The sequence below is a fragment of the Vipera berus genome, assembly GCF_964194415.1.
Source record: "Vipera berus genome assembly, chromosome: 9".
NCBI classification, from domain to species: Eukaryota; Metazoa; Chordata; class Lepidosauria; order Squamata; family Viperidae; genus Vipera; species Vipera berus.
Genome location: NC_138212.1, coordinates 14,193,806 through 14,212,238, shown reverse-complemented (window position 1 = coordinate 14,212,238; position 18,433 = coordinate 14,193,806). Strand labels below are relative to the sequence as shown.

The following is an 18,433-nucleotide window of genomic DNA, read 5'->3' as shown; positions in this document are numbered from 1 at the left end:
CTGTAAAAATCCAGATGACACCCACATGGCAGCGATCGGCCCCAAATCAGTAGCCCTAATGGCTACCACAATTGGTCAAATTTTATGGATCCATGGTAGTGGGCAATTTTAGAGACATATTCTCATGACAATGAAGCATTTTGTCCACCCCACTGCTCTTTTAAGTGAAGATACCACCTGAGTTGACCGCAAGCATCTTACGTGTGTAGAATGCAGTTACGGTAGCAAAAGTAAGTTGCTGAAACAACTGGTTTAGTAGCACCAAAACTGATTTTTAAAGTTCAGGAAAAGCATCTAGCATATATTTTGTGTAATGAATACCTGCAACTTTGTGGCAGGCTTAGGAAGAGTGGTAAATGTTTAAGATATTCTTTCTGGTCAGAAAGGCCTTGCACACAGAGTGCCTGGGCTTATATAAAACCATACCACTATAGATGCTGTTGCTGGCAAAATGTGCTTTGAATTATTAAAGCCTTCTATTTGCTCATCTAGCTTTCTGCATGAAAGGAACTGCTGCTACAAGGAGGGGGATTTAATGCATAATTCAACCCCTATCCTGATATAATTCTGTAAGGTCCAAACCCCAAGGGAGGAAAGACTGGGCATCAACAAGACTTGGATGCTGAAGAAATCCAGCCTGCCTTCTTTTGAACTTCTACAAAGACTCAGAAGGTGCCGTTTGCTTAATACTTCCAAGTCTTCATCCAAATAGACAACACAAAGGGACAGGTAAATTAACCCGTTCAAAAAATGGGACCCAATGGGCACAAAATTTGTGACAATAGTTAAGAAATAAGCTTACTTTGGGACCTAAATTAACAAACTATCTGGATACTTTGTGTTACATAATATCCACAATGAGTAATAAAAGACGGGTAATAAAAAAAAAGTAATAAAAGTCATAATAAAGCACTTTCTGCTGAAAGACAAGGCAAACAGTGAGAAGGAAGTTGGCTGGAACTGGCTGCATTATTGCACTCGGTCACTCCCACTCAACTCCTGTTCAGATATGCTGACTTCTCATAATCTCCCAGCTGGAAGAACCAAAAGATAATGGAGTAGGGGGCAGTTGGGAGCTGAATTTGTGACATCCAGAGAGACACAACTGAGGAAAGCTCACAGTTAGCCCTTGCAGCCACAGCTCTTCCAGAAAAAAATAGCCAGACCACTCTGGTCCTCCTTTGCTTCGGGTACTTGTCTGCTCCATACGTTAAATCTGAGAGAGAGAAAGCTCGCTCTCCCTCTCCTGCCCCATCTCCTTTGATGATCCAGAAATGTCCACCTTTCCTGCTTATGATTTACAAAGTTGGAGTACAAAGTACAAAGAAAATGGTGCAATATCTTGCAGGGGGTGGGGGTGGGGGAGGGGGATGCAGGCCCCAAATGGATATTGTGTTTTACAAAAGCTTTACAATGCTCAAGACCTTGCCAGCTGGCATTGACTACCCAACTGTTTTTCTTGCTGAAATAGTCTGACATTCCTAAAGGAATGGTAATAAAGGCTAATTTATTTTAGTTCCTTTCGGGCTGGGTAGAATGAGACAAGTAAGGCTAAAGTCTTTACCTCTCTTAGCACAGGAAATAAAATGTTGCATAAAGCTCTGTGGCTGGATGGGGAATTCTGGGAGTTGAAGTCCACTTAGTTTAATGTGGCCAATATCTAAGCCGTTCAACATTCATTTGGTTTGCCCTGGCTTGCTTACTTGGGGGACGGGAGCGGTAGGGAATACAGTGGCTAGTTCTAACCTGTGTGGCTGGAACCACAAGTATTACTTGTTTCCATCTTGGACCCGCTCGTATACTGCTAGACCTTTGGCTCGTATCCGAGCAGCTACCTTGGAGAAACAGAAGAAGGCACACAACGTCCTAGCTGAACGGCAGCCAAGTCTACTGTGAACCATTACAGCTATTCTTCTCCTGCTTTGGTGGGAGAGAGTTTTTTCCTCAGCAGAAGGAATGCGTTGGGGACCAGCCCACATTCCTCAAGGCTCACAGCATCGTCGTTATACACCCGAAGGGGAAACGTGCTGAGGATCTCGTATGGCTCCACTGCTTCACCCCTAGAAGAGAGTAGAACCAGGTTTGTAAACAGATTCACTTCACACCAATTCAGCGACCTTTCTGAATTCAGATTTAAATGATCAGGAATGATTTTTTTAAAACTTTTTTTTAACTTTTACTTTACTATTTTCAATTAAAAATTCAGTTACAGGTGGTCCTCAGCTTGCAATCACAACTGAGCTCCTAATTTCCATTACTAAGCAAGACAGTTGTTAAGGGTTTTGCCCTATTTTATGACCTTTTTGCTACAGTTGTTAAGCGAATCACAGCAGCTGTTAACTAAATTAGATCTGGCTTCCCCCATTGACTTTGCTTGTCAGAAACTGACTGGGAATGTGATCACATGACCCCAAGACAGTGCAACTGTCCCAAATGCATACCAGTTGCCAAGTGCCTGAATTTTGATCACATGATTCATGGGGATGTGCAACAGTCATAAGTGTAAAACGTGGTCGTAAGTTACTTTTTTCAGTGCCATAACTTTGAACTGTCAATAAATGAATGTTTGCAAGTCAAGGACTATCTATACTTCAGATTTATTGGTATCTCTTAAATCAATCTGAAAGGAAAATATTATCAGATCAATAAAATCCTTTTTGATACTACTTTTCTCCTGCGTGCCAAATTTCAAGTAATACCTCTGTCTTTTGGAGAACCGGTGTTTGCCATGATTACTATCCTTCTCAAATTTCCCTGGAATCATTCATCCTACCTGTTCTGAGCCAGATGTTGGCGCAAGTGTCCAATGGTCTCTGTGAATGACATTTTGACAATGTATGTCTTCTCTCCATCCTCTGATTTTATCCGAAGAGTTGAAATGTTGGTGCCAGGCCCCTCTGTTTTCTGCTTCCCTTCCAGTCTAAGAGTTAAAGATAGATGGTGATGGAAACCATGGCTTCTCTAAGGAGGGCAGAATAACCCAGGCACATTGGTAGGTGTGGTCACCCTTTTTTTTAAAAAAAAAAAGGCAGCCTGTCCTAACATTCTCCAGATTATTGGGTCTACCATTCCCAGAAAACAGAGATTTTAGTCATGCTACAATCCCAACACACATGGACTGAGGAAGGTTACTAATATATTTTCTTTATTTACCTCATGCTGGTTTTGTTTCTGGCACACAAATACTTAGCATCCATAATCTATCACTCCAGCATGCAAAAGAGTCTCGAGAAGAACGGGCCTGCACATGTCTCGGGTGGGAGTGGTCACTAAATTATAAAATATGGGAGACTCAGCTTCTCTGGAGCAGTTAGGTGCATAATCGGATTAGAATGGAAATGGAAGACATATTGAGGCTGGCATACTAACACCTCAAACTGAAAAGGAGTCAGGCTTTCTTAAAAGTGCCCCCAATTCTTTCAGATTTGTTTGTTTGTTGGATGAATTGATTATAGATCGATCAATTGATACCAGCTGTTCTCTGGAAATAATAGAGGATGATGTACAAAACAGAAGGGGAAAAAAACAACAAAGTTAACATTTCTTTTTTCACACACACACAAAAGTTTTTGGCAACTTCACGCGAGATTTATGTTCTTATAAAATCTGGGATATGCAGGGGAGGGGGGTTTCAGACCTCCAAACTGATCCATTTAAGTCCATTTTATCTACATTTACTATCAACACCTTCCACGGTCTCAAGCAAAAGGACTTCTCCATCATCTATTTCATCCCATGTTAATGCAGACACCAGAACCATATCTAAGGGGGTTCTACTTGTAAGGCACATGCTTCATCGCCTGTGATTCCACCTCAAAACAAGGCTAAAAGGTGCTCCAGGTTTTACTCTTGCTCACTCCAGGCTTGGATTTCTGGCATAACGAGGTGTACTCGGAGGAAAAGTATCAGCGAGGACTTGTTTACCTCTTCCTCAGTGCTGTAAGGCTGGGCGTCTCCACCAAAATCACTTCATGGCTTTGTGCTCCATCCAGGCCCTGGAAGCAAAGAGGAAAATGTAGGCCAATGTTTGAATGCCCTAAGACAGGGGTAGGCAACCTTGGCTCTTTTAGGACTTGTAGACTTCAACTCCCAGAATTCCTGAGCCAGCACGGCTGGCTCAGGAATTCTGGGAGTTGAAGTCCACAAGTCCTAAAAGAGCCAAGGTTGCCTACCCCTGCCCTAAGAGAAATGAAGTCAGGCGATGCCCTTCTGCCCCTCCAGCTCACACATTTAAAGATCAAAAAGAAAGGAAGCTTTCTTTACTAGAGCTATTTAGAAAAGAACAAGAAGGCTTGGTAATAACTGTAAAATAGCTTTTTGAGATCTCGGTTACATTTGTTTTCTTTGGAGCTTCAAAGAGGAGGATACAAAATTAGACCCTTACCTGAAGGGTCTTTTTAAGATCTTCCCGGATATCTATTACTTGCCCATCTCGAACCAGTGACTTTGGAAGTTTGTTCAAAAATTGTTCCATGGTGAGTTTAGGACCTGTCAAAAGGTAGGATTTCACAAGCAGATGCTTTATGAGGTATGTGGACAATAACAAAGCCATGCTAAGATTTCATTTTAATTAACTTAAATTTTATCTGTAGGCTTCTTTCCAGGGGTACAGGTAGTCCTCAACTTGCAACCACCATTGAGCCCAAAATTTCTGTTGCTAAGTGCATTTCGCCCCATTTTATGACCTTTCTTGCCACAGTTGTTAAGTGAATCACTGCAGTTTTTTTAAGTTAGTAGCATGGTTAAGTGAATCTGGCTTCCCCGTTGACTTAGCTTATCAGAAGTTTGCAAAAGGGAATCACATGACCCCAGGACACTGCAACCGTCATAAATATGAACCAGTTGCCACATGTCCAAATTTTGATCACATGACCCTGGGGATGCTGCAACGGCTGTAAATGTGAAAACAGTCATAAGTCTCTTTTGTCAGTGCTGTTGTAATTCAAAAGGGCACTAAATGAACTGTTGTAAGTTGAGGACTACCTGTATAGTTGTATTAAAACCACCCACAATCATATGAGAAATAGGAAGGAGCGCTATACATGTCAGCTTGAGTTCCTGAAAAAAATTGGGATATATATCTCATACAGAAACATAGACTTTTAGCACAAAAGGGGATTCCAGTGGTCATGTGGTCCAGCTCTTACTCAATATTATCTATAGCTATTGCACATTCTTTTTCAGCCTTCCTTATGTCCGATTATTGTAGCTATCTGCACAAACAAAAGTCTCTACTGTAAATGGACATTTTAAACAGTGCCTTAACTCAGTCCTTCAGGGGTGTCAATTTCATTGAGGGCCGCATCAGCATTGCAGTTGCCCTCAGGGGGCTGGGTGGGTGTGGCCAGGGTGGCCGTGGCCTACTGGGTGGGCGTGGCTAGAGTGCGTATGGCCTACTGGGTGGGCGTGGTCAGCTCTACATCGTTCATATCAAGGGTGCCTATGGGGGCCTGGGCAGGAGTGGGACAGATCTGGGGGTCTCTGGCAGGAGGAGGGTCTCTGGGCCAGGGCCAAGGCAGTGGGGGCCGTTCCCTCACTGTTTCCAGGATGGCTTCGCGGGCCGCATGAAACCATTTCGCGGGCCGGATCCGGCCCCCGGGCCTTGTGTTTGACATGTCTGCCTTATCTGATGAATGAGAGATATCCAAGTTACAATTAGGATGCTATTATCTGGATACAACCCGTTTAAGCTCTAAGCATAAAATAAAATGGTTCTGTGCAGAGGACAGGACAACCTTTCGGACTTTCTCTCTCTCCAGATGTGTTGGCATCGGGGAATTAATGGGAGTTGCAATCCCATGCACAACTGCAGGGCACAACAGCTGGGAAGGTTGGGACAAGCTTGAATAGCAGAACCAACTAATAAATAGGTATTTGTAGCACCAGACTCAAACCACAGTTTTGGATTTGCTGAACTCCAAATGAATCCGCAATAGTTATAACCACCGGAGTTGGGTGGCTGATAAATTTGAATAAAAACCAACCAACCATCAGCTGAGATTTCACTTGTCTCCTTTACGCCACTTGGTTTGGAACGCCCAACAGCCTGGCCAAAGCCGGGAAAATACCCTGGCAGCTTCCTTTCCCGAAAGAAGACATCTCTCTTGTCGGTGACCTGTTGAATAAATCCCAGTGCTGTTAATTACTCTGATTCCAGACTCCAGAGGTCACTGTGAGTCTGAGAAGCAGATGAAATTGGGTGTTAGTAGCAACAACAAACACTATGGAAGCAACCTCTTCCTCCTCCTGTCAAAATTCAAAGGAAATACCACATTTCAGGCACCAGAAACGTAAGCATACCTGATAGCGCTCCATCACAGGAAACCATCTAAGAGTTGCCTTGAACTGACCCATTCTGACACAATAATTCTATTGGTCTTTGAAAGGAAGTTACAGAACGACTTTAAGAAGCGTTAGAAGCCAACAATGGCAGATGTCTAATAATAATCAAGATGCTCAAATAACGAAAACACACTCTCTCCATTTATTAAAAAAGCAAGGATTTCTCGTCGGATGTTTGGAAATGAATGCTGTGATTGCTGTAATGGAAACTGGTAGAGAGGACTTATTCAAAGTTTAAATTCTTAATTCTGTTTTCTTTCACCGGTCTTAACACAACCCCCAATCCTGATAAAATCAACATAATCAATACAAAATGACAGGTCAGCTACATTTTTCAGCTACGGTGGAGAGAACGTTTTCTTTTTTTCCTGTTCTTTTAGCGGGAAACGATGAATATATTCCAGACATTATGAACAGAGAAAAGTTTCATTTCGTAAATGGGTAACTATCTGACAGGCATTTGCAGCAGTGATGCCACAATCAAATTATATCGTGTACCATGCAGCTAGTCCTCAACCTATGACCACAGTTGGAACCCGAATTTCCACTGCTAAGCAAAAAGGTTAATTGAGTCGTAGCCGATTTTACACCCTTTCTTGCCACGATTGTTAAGTGACTCACGCAGTCAATGTCTATGGAGATTCTCAGTCATCTGCGTCGTGTTTGTCCCAAAGGTGCGTTTTCAATGGGTAACTATATTTTCTTGTTTTTCTTTTTCTTTGAAGACCTTTTGCTTCTCATCCAAGAAGCTTCTTCAGCTCTGACTGGATAGTGGGGAATGGAAGGATTTGTATTCCTTGCAGACAGCTGATCCTTTGCACTCTTTTTAGAGAGTCACTAAAGCTACTGGGAGGTCTCTCTGTGTCCTCAGGGTCACCTAAGTAGTGAAAATGTGTGTGGAGCCATCCTGTCCCTGTGTCCCTTCGCTGTTGTAGACAGGAACACAGGCTGTTGGGGATGAGTTGGTGTTGTCTGCCTCTCAAACTGAAGTGCAAATGGTTGCTGTAGTCTGCAGTGTTTTCTGGAAATCTGTTCATACTCCCTCGCCATTCGAAGGGTGTTCATCCCAAGGTGCATAGATAATTAATTGTCTATGAAGATTCTCACTCATCCAGGTCAGGTTTACCCAAAGAGGCCTCTTCGGAATGCAACTGGACTTTCTTGTTTACCTTTTTCTTTGCAGGCGTTTTGCTTCTCATCCAAGAAGCTTCTTCAGCTCTGACTGGTCACTGACTCACATGGTCATTAAGCAAATCCAGCTTTCCCCGTGGACTGTTTGAGGGAAGCTGTAAATGGAGAGTCATGTGACTTTGGGATGCTGCCACTGTCACAAAGCCGTTCAGGTTGCCAGGTGCCCAAATTTTGTTCACCTGACTGTGGGGATGGTGTGAAGATTGTGTGAGGACTGGTCTGACGTAACTTTCTTCAGCGCTGTCGTTAACTTTGAATGGTTACTAAACGAATGGTTGTAAGTCAAGGACTACCTGTAGGACACACAGAGCCCTCCATGGCAGGGGTAACATATATTTCCAGGCTGACCGAGTAGAGCAGGGGTCTTCAAACTTGGCCCTTTTATGACTTGTGGACTTCAACTCCCAGAATTCCTCAGCCAGACAAGCTGGCTGAGGAATTCTGGGAATTGAAGTCCACAAGTCATAAAAGGGCCAAGTTTGAAGACCCCTGGACTAGAGGAAGGGGAACTGCATACTTGGAAGCCTCATTCGTGAAAATGAAAACACACCCTCAGTTTGCATCTTAAGAGACCCAAATATCATGCATTCGGTTTGCTGATCTGATGCAGCTCTGAAGAGACCTCAGTTTGGGATAATAGGAGCTGTCATCCAAGACGTCAAGAATGCACCAGAATGCTGGACTTTCACTTTGCCCCTTTCTGTTTCCCCCTGTCTGTTTCCTCTCTAGAACTAACCAAGCATTCACTTTTCGGGCCCACACCCCAACCCTCAACTGCTAAAGAAGCAGGTGTTTTCCTCAGCCCAATTTGCACACGGGCTGGTTTTAGAAACAGTGGCCCACATTTCTCTTTTTTTTCTGCAAGACTTTCCCATGCATCTTTAAACAATGAAAGTTTTAAAATGTAATAAAATTCCCCCACCCTTGCGTGTGAAGCAAATACCCTACCTAAATGAGGCTTATCTCTTAAGGATCAGTAAAATAGTGTGTTCTATTTATTCTAGCTATGTTCTATCTGATAACATGGGCAAGGAAGTTCAGAAATAAATTCCAGGCGTCAGTAAATGGCCTTACAATTTTTCCTCCCTCCCTTGAAACTTGCTTACTGTCTAAATTGTTTTGTCTCTTTCATGTCTCTTTCATTCTCTTTCTCTTTACTCTCCTAACCATCCGGTAGGAGATACAGGAGTATAGCCAGCCGTACCAACAGGCTGAAAAATAGCTTTTATCAGTGGGCTGTTAGGCTTTTAAATGGGACATAATCTCTGTGAAGTTATGCAGAATTGACTTGGGAGGCCGGTGTGTGTAGTTGGTTCACATGGTGTAGTAGGATGGAGGGTTTGTTGTCACTGTGTGTTGGGGGGAGAGAGCACGGGGGGGGGGAGGCTCAGCTAATCTCAATGTACACATGTTGTACTTTGACAATAAAGGTTTATTATTATTATTATATATCTCTTTCAAGAGGCAGGGAGGGGTAGATTTGTTAAATAAGACACGCTTTCTAGGACATTATTCAGATCTCCAATCCTCCTTTTTTTTTTAATCCCATTTATATCCCGCTCTTCTCTGAAGACTCAGGGCGGCTTACAATCTAAGAAGCACAAATCAATGTGCTTAGCAATAGCCTTCATTCTATGTATATGCCTGCTTATTAGGGCTTTCGCCCCCCCCCCAAGCGGCATTATTACAAAGTCAGCTTATTGCCCCCAACAATCTGGGTCCTCATTTTACCTACCTCGGAAGGATGGAAGGCTGAGTCAACCTTGAGCCTGGTGGGACTCGAACCTGCACTAATTTGTGTAAGATACGCATTTCTTAGTTGAAGGCAGGATGGGGTACCTAGAGTTTCAGGACCACATGAAGCCCCTCCAAAGCTGCTTTCTCTGGGATACCAGAATCTGCCGTGAACAAAATGGGCAGGATCGTTTCCCACCCTTTGGAGATGGGATACACAAATTTTGTAGAGTAAAATCTAACACAGACTGAACACAGTATAAAAAATAAAATCCCTAAAGTGAAAAGAAACTCAAAAGCTCCCGGCTCTGCTCACATAGAGCTGTTGATTATAGAGAACAGGGGTCCCCAACCCCCCTGGTCCATGCACCGGCACCGGTCTGCAGCATGCCAGACACCGATCCACGCAAAGAAGTGAAGCCCCATCCTTGGGATGCAGGCAACATGTGAAACCATGCTCCCTCCGGTCGACAGAAAAACCTTTCTCCATGGAACTGGTCCCTGGTGCCCAAAAGGTTGAGGGCCTGCCCATATACAGTAGAATAAGCTTTTCCAATAAAAGTAAAACTCCAGGACTTTCCAAGGCTCTGTGGACTTGCCACAGTTCTGAACTGGTGGCACTGAGACCAGTCTGCAATGTTCTGGCTGTTGCAGCATCTGTAGTGGAAAGTAAGAGTGACCTTGGGGAAAGAGAGAAGGATATGCTGCCTAGGAAACAATTAGACAAGAGGGGCAGGAACCCGCAGCCACTTGACGGAGAAAGAAATTTAGGAAAAACCTGCAGTGACGAATCAAGGAGTTAAAAATGGAGGCAAGTTTGGGCCTTTGGACTTGCAAGATTTTGCTCATGTAGCTTTACAATAAGGTAAAATTAGTTTTGCCATGTTTCCTGTCTGGTTTGTGTGGGACGGCTGGAGGGCTGGCCAGTGATTGCAAATGGAGCACTTGGCAACCGGCCCGGACTTTTCACTGTCGCAACATGCCATGATCATGATTTGCAACCTTCCCCATTGGCTTTCCACGAAACAAGTCATTGGGGAAGCCGGCAAGAAATTGGAAGTGGTGGTCAGAAAAGGTCACAACCAATGCAATCCTTTCTTAAGGGACTACCAGAATTGCTGTCACTAAGCAATGTGGTCACAAAATGAGACTAGCCTGTTTTCAGACTCCACCAGGGAACAAGAGGGGCAGCATAGCTGTTAATAACATTACTTTTTGTACTTTTGGTATACCAATGTCATTTTACTTTTATTTTGGATTTGATTCCAATAAATAAAATTGTATTTGTATCTACCTTGTGATAATTGTCATTATAAAACAAGGAAATTACATTTCATGCTGCTTGCTTTATTAAATTGGCAAATGTCTAGCTAGACAGTAGCACTTTGCCAATCTTCACCAATCTTAAAAAAAAACAAAACACCAAGCAGTGGTAAACCTAGATAATTTGGGATGAGAGATCATCAGGAACTCCGGAGATTTATTACACTAAGAAACTGAAGGCTTAATTTATACAGATTCCTGCAATTCAGCTGCACTTGTTTCTTCTAAATTTTTTAAAAAATCTATTTGCTGTTTAACTTTTTCTGTTCCAACTTGTGGTTTACCTTTTTTCATTCTTTCTAAAGAAACTATCCTAATAATCTCCAGTTAAACTGTATTTTTATTTATTGCTTTCGGTTTTTTATTTTAAAAAATTACATTCTGATTTTTATTGTTAATTGCTCTGGTAAAGATGTTTGTTTTTTTTGAGAGTCAATGTGCTAAATAAAAAACAGTGAATATCATGGTTTTTTCCATGTGGCTTCTTTGAGCCACATAATGAAAATATAAACTAATTTTTCCGATAGAATTTGAATACTAGTGGTATTCTTAAACATTGTTTTACCTATTGAAAATCCTTTCATTAGTGGAAACTGCTACCACTAGTAGTTTTTAAATTTTATAATCTTTATTTTTATAATAAAACAGGAGTTTTAAAAAAAGGAACCTTAAATAAAAGCAAACTAAGAAGGAAAAGAAAAAAACCCTAGCATTAATAGAGTTACTTTAAAGCAGAAATGACGATTAAACTGTTCTAAAGGTTTTAAGAGAAAAATTGTTCCAGTTTCTGATGCAACAAACATTCTCAGTTCCTCAAACGGACTGATATTTTTTTTTTAAAAAAAGCCAATAAAAACCAGTTGTCTGTTGTTTGAATGAAAGAGAAATTAGGTACAATAACTTGACCAGAAAAGTATTCCATCCATAAGTCAGTGACATTTCAACAAACCTCATAGAAGCTGTGTTGTTTGTATGGATCCATTATCATAAAACCACGCGGTCAAGATCTTAAATTGAATTAGAGTATCATTTTGTAGGCAGTATAAGAAAACAAAAATTCAAAAACAGGAAGCTATAAAGATATACCTGGAATGGGACACCATTGGGGTAACGCCTTTGCAGCTCAGAAGGGAAAAAGCCATCCAGGATATCTTGCAGGCAACGCTGAAACCACAAGCACAGTCAACTCATTAGATTTCCCCAGGGCTTTTTTTCCTCATAGAACGCTCAGAACGGAGTTCCGGCACCTTTTTTGGATGGAACCTTGTAGGGTAGGCAAGGTGGGTTGTATGACATGTGTGAGTTCTGGCACCTTTTTCTTTTACAAAAAAAGCACTGGATTTCCCCCATAGTGACAAAGCAACCACAAGGGAGAAAAACTCAATTATTTGCCTGTTGGCACCTTGCCTATTTCCATTTATGTATTCCCCTTTTATTGGGGTTTTAAATATTCTTAAAAATATTTTAAGAAAATATTTACTGTTCCCCCACCATTAAAAAAAGAAAGAAATTAAATGGGTCAACATTTTCTGTGGGAAAATTTATGGACTCCATCTGAATTTAGTAGCAATGGCAGATAGGGACTCTCCGGGGAAAAACAGCAAACCAAGCAATCTAAGAAACGCAGACTTGGATGTGTGAAGACCAATGAGTCACCCAGTCTGAAATTAGACTAGGTTACTGACGACCTGGTAAAAACTGCACATCAAGGGCGGAAACCTAACAAGCCCAGCAATGACACCAACCAATAAAGAGCACAGACGAGGCCAAGAGTAAAATAATTCCATAAAAAGGAGGGCTGGAGAGGGACCGGTTTGGGAGACACTATTTCATCAACTGTCTAGACCAGGGATAGGCAACCTTGGCTCTTTTATGACTCGTGGACTTCAACTCCCAGAATTCCTCAGCCAGCACAGCTGGCTGAGGAATTCTGGGAGTTGAAGTCCACGAGTCATAAAAGAGCCAAGGTTGCCTACCCCCGAACTGTAATTAATCTCTTCAGGTTTCTTGACTGGTTATTCTGTTGAGGTTTGTTGATCAGGTAAGAGATTATTACACTAAGAAACCAAAGGCTTCATTCATATACATTCCTACAATCCAATTACACTTGCCTTTTCTCAATTTTTTTTAAAAAAATTCTACTCTATGCTCCCTTCCTTTCCATAGTGGTTAATCGAATTTTATTTGAATTTTTTAACTGTGTGGTTCTTATTTATTGTTTTAATGTTTTATATGGTCTTTTAATTGCACGATTGTGAGATGCCTAGAGCCACCTCGGTGAGATGGGCAGCACAGAAGTCTAATAATAAATAATGAAAATAATAAATAATAATAAATAATAAATGAATTGGCCTGAAGTCACTTAACTGGTTTCACGCCTAAAGTGAAACTAGAACTCCAGTTTCTAGCTTAGTGCCTTAACCACTGCATCCAACTGGCTCTCAGTTATTCTAATAGTGAAATGTTAATCGCAGAATTTAAATATGAAACCATAACCACCATCCCTGCATATATAGAATTATAGAACAGGTTACAATCTGGCAAGGACCGATATCATCCCATCCCTTCAAGAAATGGGAAGATTATCCTAATGAGGAGAATGAAGAAGAACACAGAGTCTAGCAGAAATGTCATAAAATGATAATAAAGAATGCAAAAACTTTATGTTCAAAGCAGAAAATCGCACAGGGGCCTTTTAGACAACAAAGATATGAAAGGTACAGAGATTGCAGAGAAGTTGAAATGATTTTTTCATGTGTTCTGTAATGGAAAAAGGAGACTAGATGACAGTGAGTTTGTGCTGACTTTCTCAGAATGGAAGTTGGAACAACTGAAGCAAATTGGGGCATCAAAAAAATCTTTTCTAGGAGGTATTCAAAGACAAATCACTGGGTCTTGATGGCATCCACCTAAGGGGTCGTAAATAACTCATTTGAGAAATTTCTGACCTCCTAGCAAATATCATCACTTTTCATTCAGATCAGGATCAGTGCCAGAGGCCAGTGTCACATCACTTTTAGAAAGCAATTAAGTGGAAATCCAGGAAAACTTAGGCCAATCAGCCTAGCAGCTGTTCCATGTAAATGGGTAGAAATGATAATTTTAAAAACTAAGCATACAGAACAAATCTTTCTGAAAGAAAATCTGAATACAAAGGAAACTCCTGCCCCATCTTGATATTTTTTTTTAAGATTTTGAGTATCAACAGGATATGGATGCAAGTGTCTCTGTTAATTGGTGAACATAGGATAAAAGGACTAGGGGCACTAAATATATTTTCTCCATATAAAAATGTCAAATCTAGGCAGATATAAAATGGAGTAGTGCAGCAAACAACTACAATTCTCAGCCAATAGTTGTCTGACTTATTTACTGTAAGGCAGGGGTGTCAAACTCGCAATGTCACATGATGTGTCGCGACATATTGCGACTTTTTTGCCATTGCCGGCAATGGGGTGGGTGCGGTTTTGCTATGATGCATCCGGCCCGCAGGCCAGCAATTTGACACCCCTGCCATAAGGCAACAAAATATGAGAGTCAATTTGATCTAGTGGTTAAGGCAGGGCTCTTCAAACTTGGCAACTTTAAGACTTGTGGACTTATTCCTCAGCCAGCGGGCTGGCTGAGGAATTCTGGGAGTTGAAGTCCACAAGTCTTAAAGTTGCCAAGTTTGAAGAGCCCTGGGTTAAGACATGAGAAGCCAGGAGACTGTGAGTTCAGGTCCTGCCTTGGCCATGAAAGCCAGCTGGGTGACTTGGGCCAGTCACACTCTCTCAGCCCAACCCACCTCACAGGGCTGTTGTTGTGGGGAAAAGAGGAGGAGTAAGATGTGTTGGATATGTTTATCGCCTTGAGTTGTTTGTAAAAAAATAATAAAAATGGGATACTAATAAATTAAATAAATGAAAGAAGCAATTGGTAGAGGTTGCAATATCTTTCTGTGGAGACTTTTTAAAGGTCACACCAAGTTCTAGGATTTGCATGTGGCAAAGGCCCCAGACAGCTTGATTATTGTGGATAGAGAACTGCAACGGGCTGAAACAAGAAGTGGCTTCCATTCATGGGAGATGTGCGACAAGTGACCTTGAAATGCTATAGAAGCAACATATAGATTCTTGTGCTCGTCTAAAAGGGGAAGCCAAATGGCTTGGCCATGAGACAAAGGGCCCCTTACACTTCGTTTTCACTTCCCCCACCTCCCTTTCAGAATGAGAGTCAATATGCTGTTTAAATATGAAACTCTCCTGTTGAAAGGAGCAAACAGATGAGAAGTGATAAAACCCTTGTTTTCTGCAATTTTTCATTTTGCAATTTAAGTTCTTCCCAAGACAAACAAAGCCTGCTTTGCTCTCAGCCAGATTCAACATCCCAATACTACAATCCTCATTTCCAAAAGTCTCTGGACAGAGAGAGAGAAAGACTGTGGGAGCTAAGCCACAGGTGGAAGGGAAAGGTGCTTTCCCCACACATTACCTTTTTAAAATCAGTACCCAGCAGCAGGTCTCTTTCATGATTAGTGATGCATTCATACAGCCTATGTTACTACAGAGCCAGGCTCAGCTTGCTAGCTGTAAAAGAATATAGCTCTGCCTTTCAGATGGGAACGGTGAACCGTTAAGGAAGAAGAAGAGATTTCTCAGTTCCAAAAAGATGGAAAGTGTTGGAAAGGACCTTAAAATGAGCTTGCTTTGATTTTCTATGGGATGGGGCAAAGAGAAACTGATGAGCTATCAGGATTCTGTTATTCTAGCCACAATGAAGAATGGAATCCCTGCAGCTCCTGTTTCTCCAAGGATTAACATCAATCTTGAAAAGCTTCTCACCATCAGGCTGATACCAGCCACAGCCCAGAACAATTCAAAAAAGTAGTGCAAGATCGGAAGAGGTGGAGACACCTGGCCCACAGAATCACCAAGAGTCAGACACAGCTATATGAATAACACGTAGATCATCATCATGATAGCTTCTAATCCAAAAACTTTCCTGGAATTTCCCAAGCAAGTATTTTGGCATGCTTCTGGTTTAAATGAAGTGCAGAGAAGAGCAACTAAGATAATTAAGGGTCTGGAGACTAAAACATATGAAGAACGGTTGCAGAAATTGTGTATGGTTAGTCTAGTGAAAATAAAAAATAAGGGTGACATGATAGCAGTGTTCCAATATTTGAGGGGCTGCCACAAAGAAGAAAGGGTCAACCTATAGAATCAAGATCACGTGAAGTATTAATACCACTTTACAATGCCTTGGTAAGGCCACACTTGGAATACTGCATCCAGTTTTGTTCACCACGATGTAAAAAAGATGTTGAGACTCTAGAAAGAGTACAGAGAAGAGCAACAAAGATGATTAGGGGACTGGAGGCTAAAACATATAAGGAACAGTTGCTGGAATTGGGTGTGTCTAGTTTAATGAAGAGAAGGACGAGGGGGGACAGGATAGCAGTCTTCCAATATCTCAGGGGCTGCCACAAAGAGGAGGGACTCAAGCTATTCTCCAAAGCACCTGACGGCAGGACAGGAAGCAATGGATGGAAACTAACCAAAGGGAGAGGCAACCTAGAACTACGGACAAACTTCCTGACAGTTAGAACAATTAACCGGTGGAACAACCTGCCTCCAGAAGCTGTCAATGCTCCAACACTGGAAGTTTTTAAGAAGAGACTGGACAGCCATTTGTCTGAAATGGTATAGGGTTTCCTGCCTGAGCAGGGGGTTGGACAAGATGACCTCCAAGGTCCCTTCCAACATCATCATCATCATCATCATCATCATTATTATTATTATTATTATTATTATTATTATTATTATTATTATTATTATTATTATTATTATTATTATTATCATTATTATCATTATCATTATCATTATTATCATTATTATCCAAAGTAACTGAAGGCAGGACAAGAAGCAAAGGACTGAAACTTCTCAGGGAGAGAAGCAACATAGAACTAAAGAGAAATTTCCTAACAGTTAGAACAATTGATCAGTTGAACGACTTGCCTCCAAAAGTTGTGGATGCTCCACCACTGGTGGCTTTTAAGAAGAGACTGGACAGAATTTGTCTGAAAATGTTTAGGATCTCCTGCTTGAGCAGGGGGTTGGACTGGAAGACCTTCGAGGTCCCTTCCAACTCTGTTATACTGTTCTGTTAATTTCTGTAATATTTCTGTTACCCAATCCACTTGAGATGGGATCCTTCTTCTTTCTTTTCTCTAACTGGATAGTTGCTAATTCAATATTCTTCTCAATAAGTTCTCCCTATCTTATTCTCCCATTTCCCCTTCTGTGCTGCTATTTTGAGTCTCCAGTGCTTCCTTTTTGTTTCAGGTTTGCCCTGCCAAGTTCCGTATTCTTATTTGCTTTCTTTTTCAAGCATGGTCATCATCATCAACCACAACAACATTACAGAACTCTTGTTTCTGGGAAACCTAAAATTACATACCATTCACTATTTATGTTGGGAACTGCTTATGCCAAGGCCAAACTTTCAGAGATGTATGTCTTTGCCCAACATGGAATAAGTGCGGTTCCACATCAGTTTGACAACTACATGTTGCATTGTTGTGGCTTCTTATCTTATTACTCTTTTCAAATGCAATGATCAAAATGTCCAATGATCCGCTAAAAGATAAGATTCTTGCCATTCTCTGCCACAGTATAAAGAAGGGGAGGGGCTTGGCAATGGTTGTGGGAGAATGTTACTGTCACAAAAGGCTTAATCTATACATATAGGTAGTAGTAACTCTCAGATTCCAATAAAAGAGAATATTTGTAGCTCAGGGTTGAAATGAGAGGTCTATAAGCTTGGTGCTCTGTAAGCCTGGTTGTTTTCTTGCAGACGTTTTACTACCCAGATTACATCACATCATCAGTGCTAATGCTATCGGCTAATCTCAGATTAGCTGCTAGTCAACAATTTCATTTCTTCGAAGCTTGATCCCTACCTGTGTGGAAGGATCTTCATATGACCGGAAAGGTCCATTGAACATGACAATCCCGTTCTGATAGAAGGTGATCGGAACTGAATCCAAGGGCTTCAACCGAGCTCCACCTGTAGTGTGTTTGATTTGGGATATACCTTCTCCAGCCAGCACATTCAAATCTTTCAGATTTTTTAAAATCAAATCAAAATTGATTGGGGTTTCAGACATGGTGGCTTCACCTATATGAAAGGAGAAATGACTGTGGGAAGGCAAGGAGAAACCATCATCCAGCCCGTGATATTTAGCTTTGAGTTTTAGTGCAAGCTCAGTATTGGAACTGCATCGTTGCTAAAGCAAAATCAACATTCCAATGCAACCGTTCCAATCCCAATGGCAAATAAATGGAATTTTATTATCTGCATTTCTATAACAAAGGCATTGTTTTATCTAATAGGTTTCTCATCACATGCTACAGGTATAGTGATTCCCCCCCCCCGCCCCTGGCTAGGGAGAGATATATAGTACAGTCTAAATACTAAGATATGTTTTAAAAATATCTTTTAAATTTTTACAGTAATTCTCACTGCAAAGCCTCCTCCAAAGGATCTGTAATATAATTAAAATTCTATAATTAAAATAATCACAACATTCAATTGAATTATAAACATCAAAAATAAAATATTTAATATTCAGGAATTTGATAGAATTTTCAAACTCATCTGAATAGAAGAATGAGTGGAACAATTTCCCGAGGACTAAAAAGGGCAATTTTTGTTTCCTAGTATATAAAACAAATCGGCTTCGATAGGAGCAGTCAATAAAAGCTTTCTTCCAAGACCCACCTGAAAATCTTATTATTTGTTACCACAGGTCTATCAGCAGGATTGTCCGAAAGGTGCTTTTCAAAAAGCAACTGGACTT

At 41.2% G+C, this 18,433-nt stretch overlaps 1 protein-coding gene across 1 annotated transcript in view; it reads right to left on the bottom strand.

The window, feature by feature from the left end:
* Window positions 1-1,479: 1,479 nt before the first annotated feature.
* Window positions 1,480-18,433, bottom strand: part of UBXN11 (UBX domain protein 11) — a 31,611-nt gene continuing 14,657 nt past the window's right edge. The window contains exons 10-16 of the mRNA XM_081335042.1: window positions 17,534-17,751; window positions 11,677-11,754; window positions 5,989-6,115; window positions 4,385-4,488; window positions 3,925-3,995; window positions 2,774-2,920; window positions 1,480-2,060 (exon numbers count right to left, since the gene is read on the bottom strand). Coding sequence (XP_081191168.1) covers window positions 1,907-2,060; window positions 2,774-2,920; window positions 3,925-3,995; window positions 4,385-4,488; window positions 5,989-6,115; window positions 11,677-11,754; window positions 17,534-17,751 — 899 coding nt within the window. The 3' untranslated portion in view covers window positions 1,480-1,906. The remainder of the gene's footprint in view (window positions 2,061-2,773; window positions 2,921-3,924; window positions 3,996-4,384; window positions 4,489-5,988; window positions 6,116-11,676; window positions 11,755-17,533; window positions 17,752-18,433) is intronic.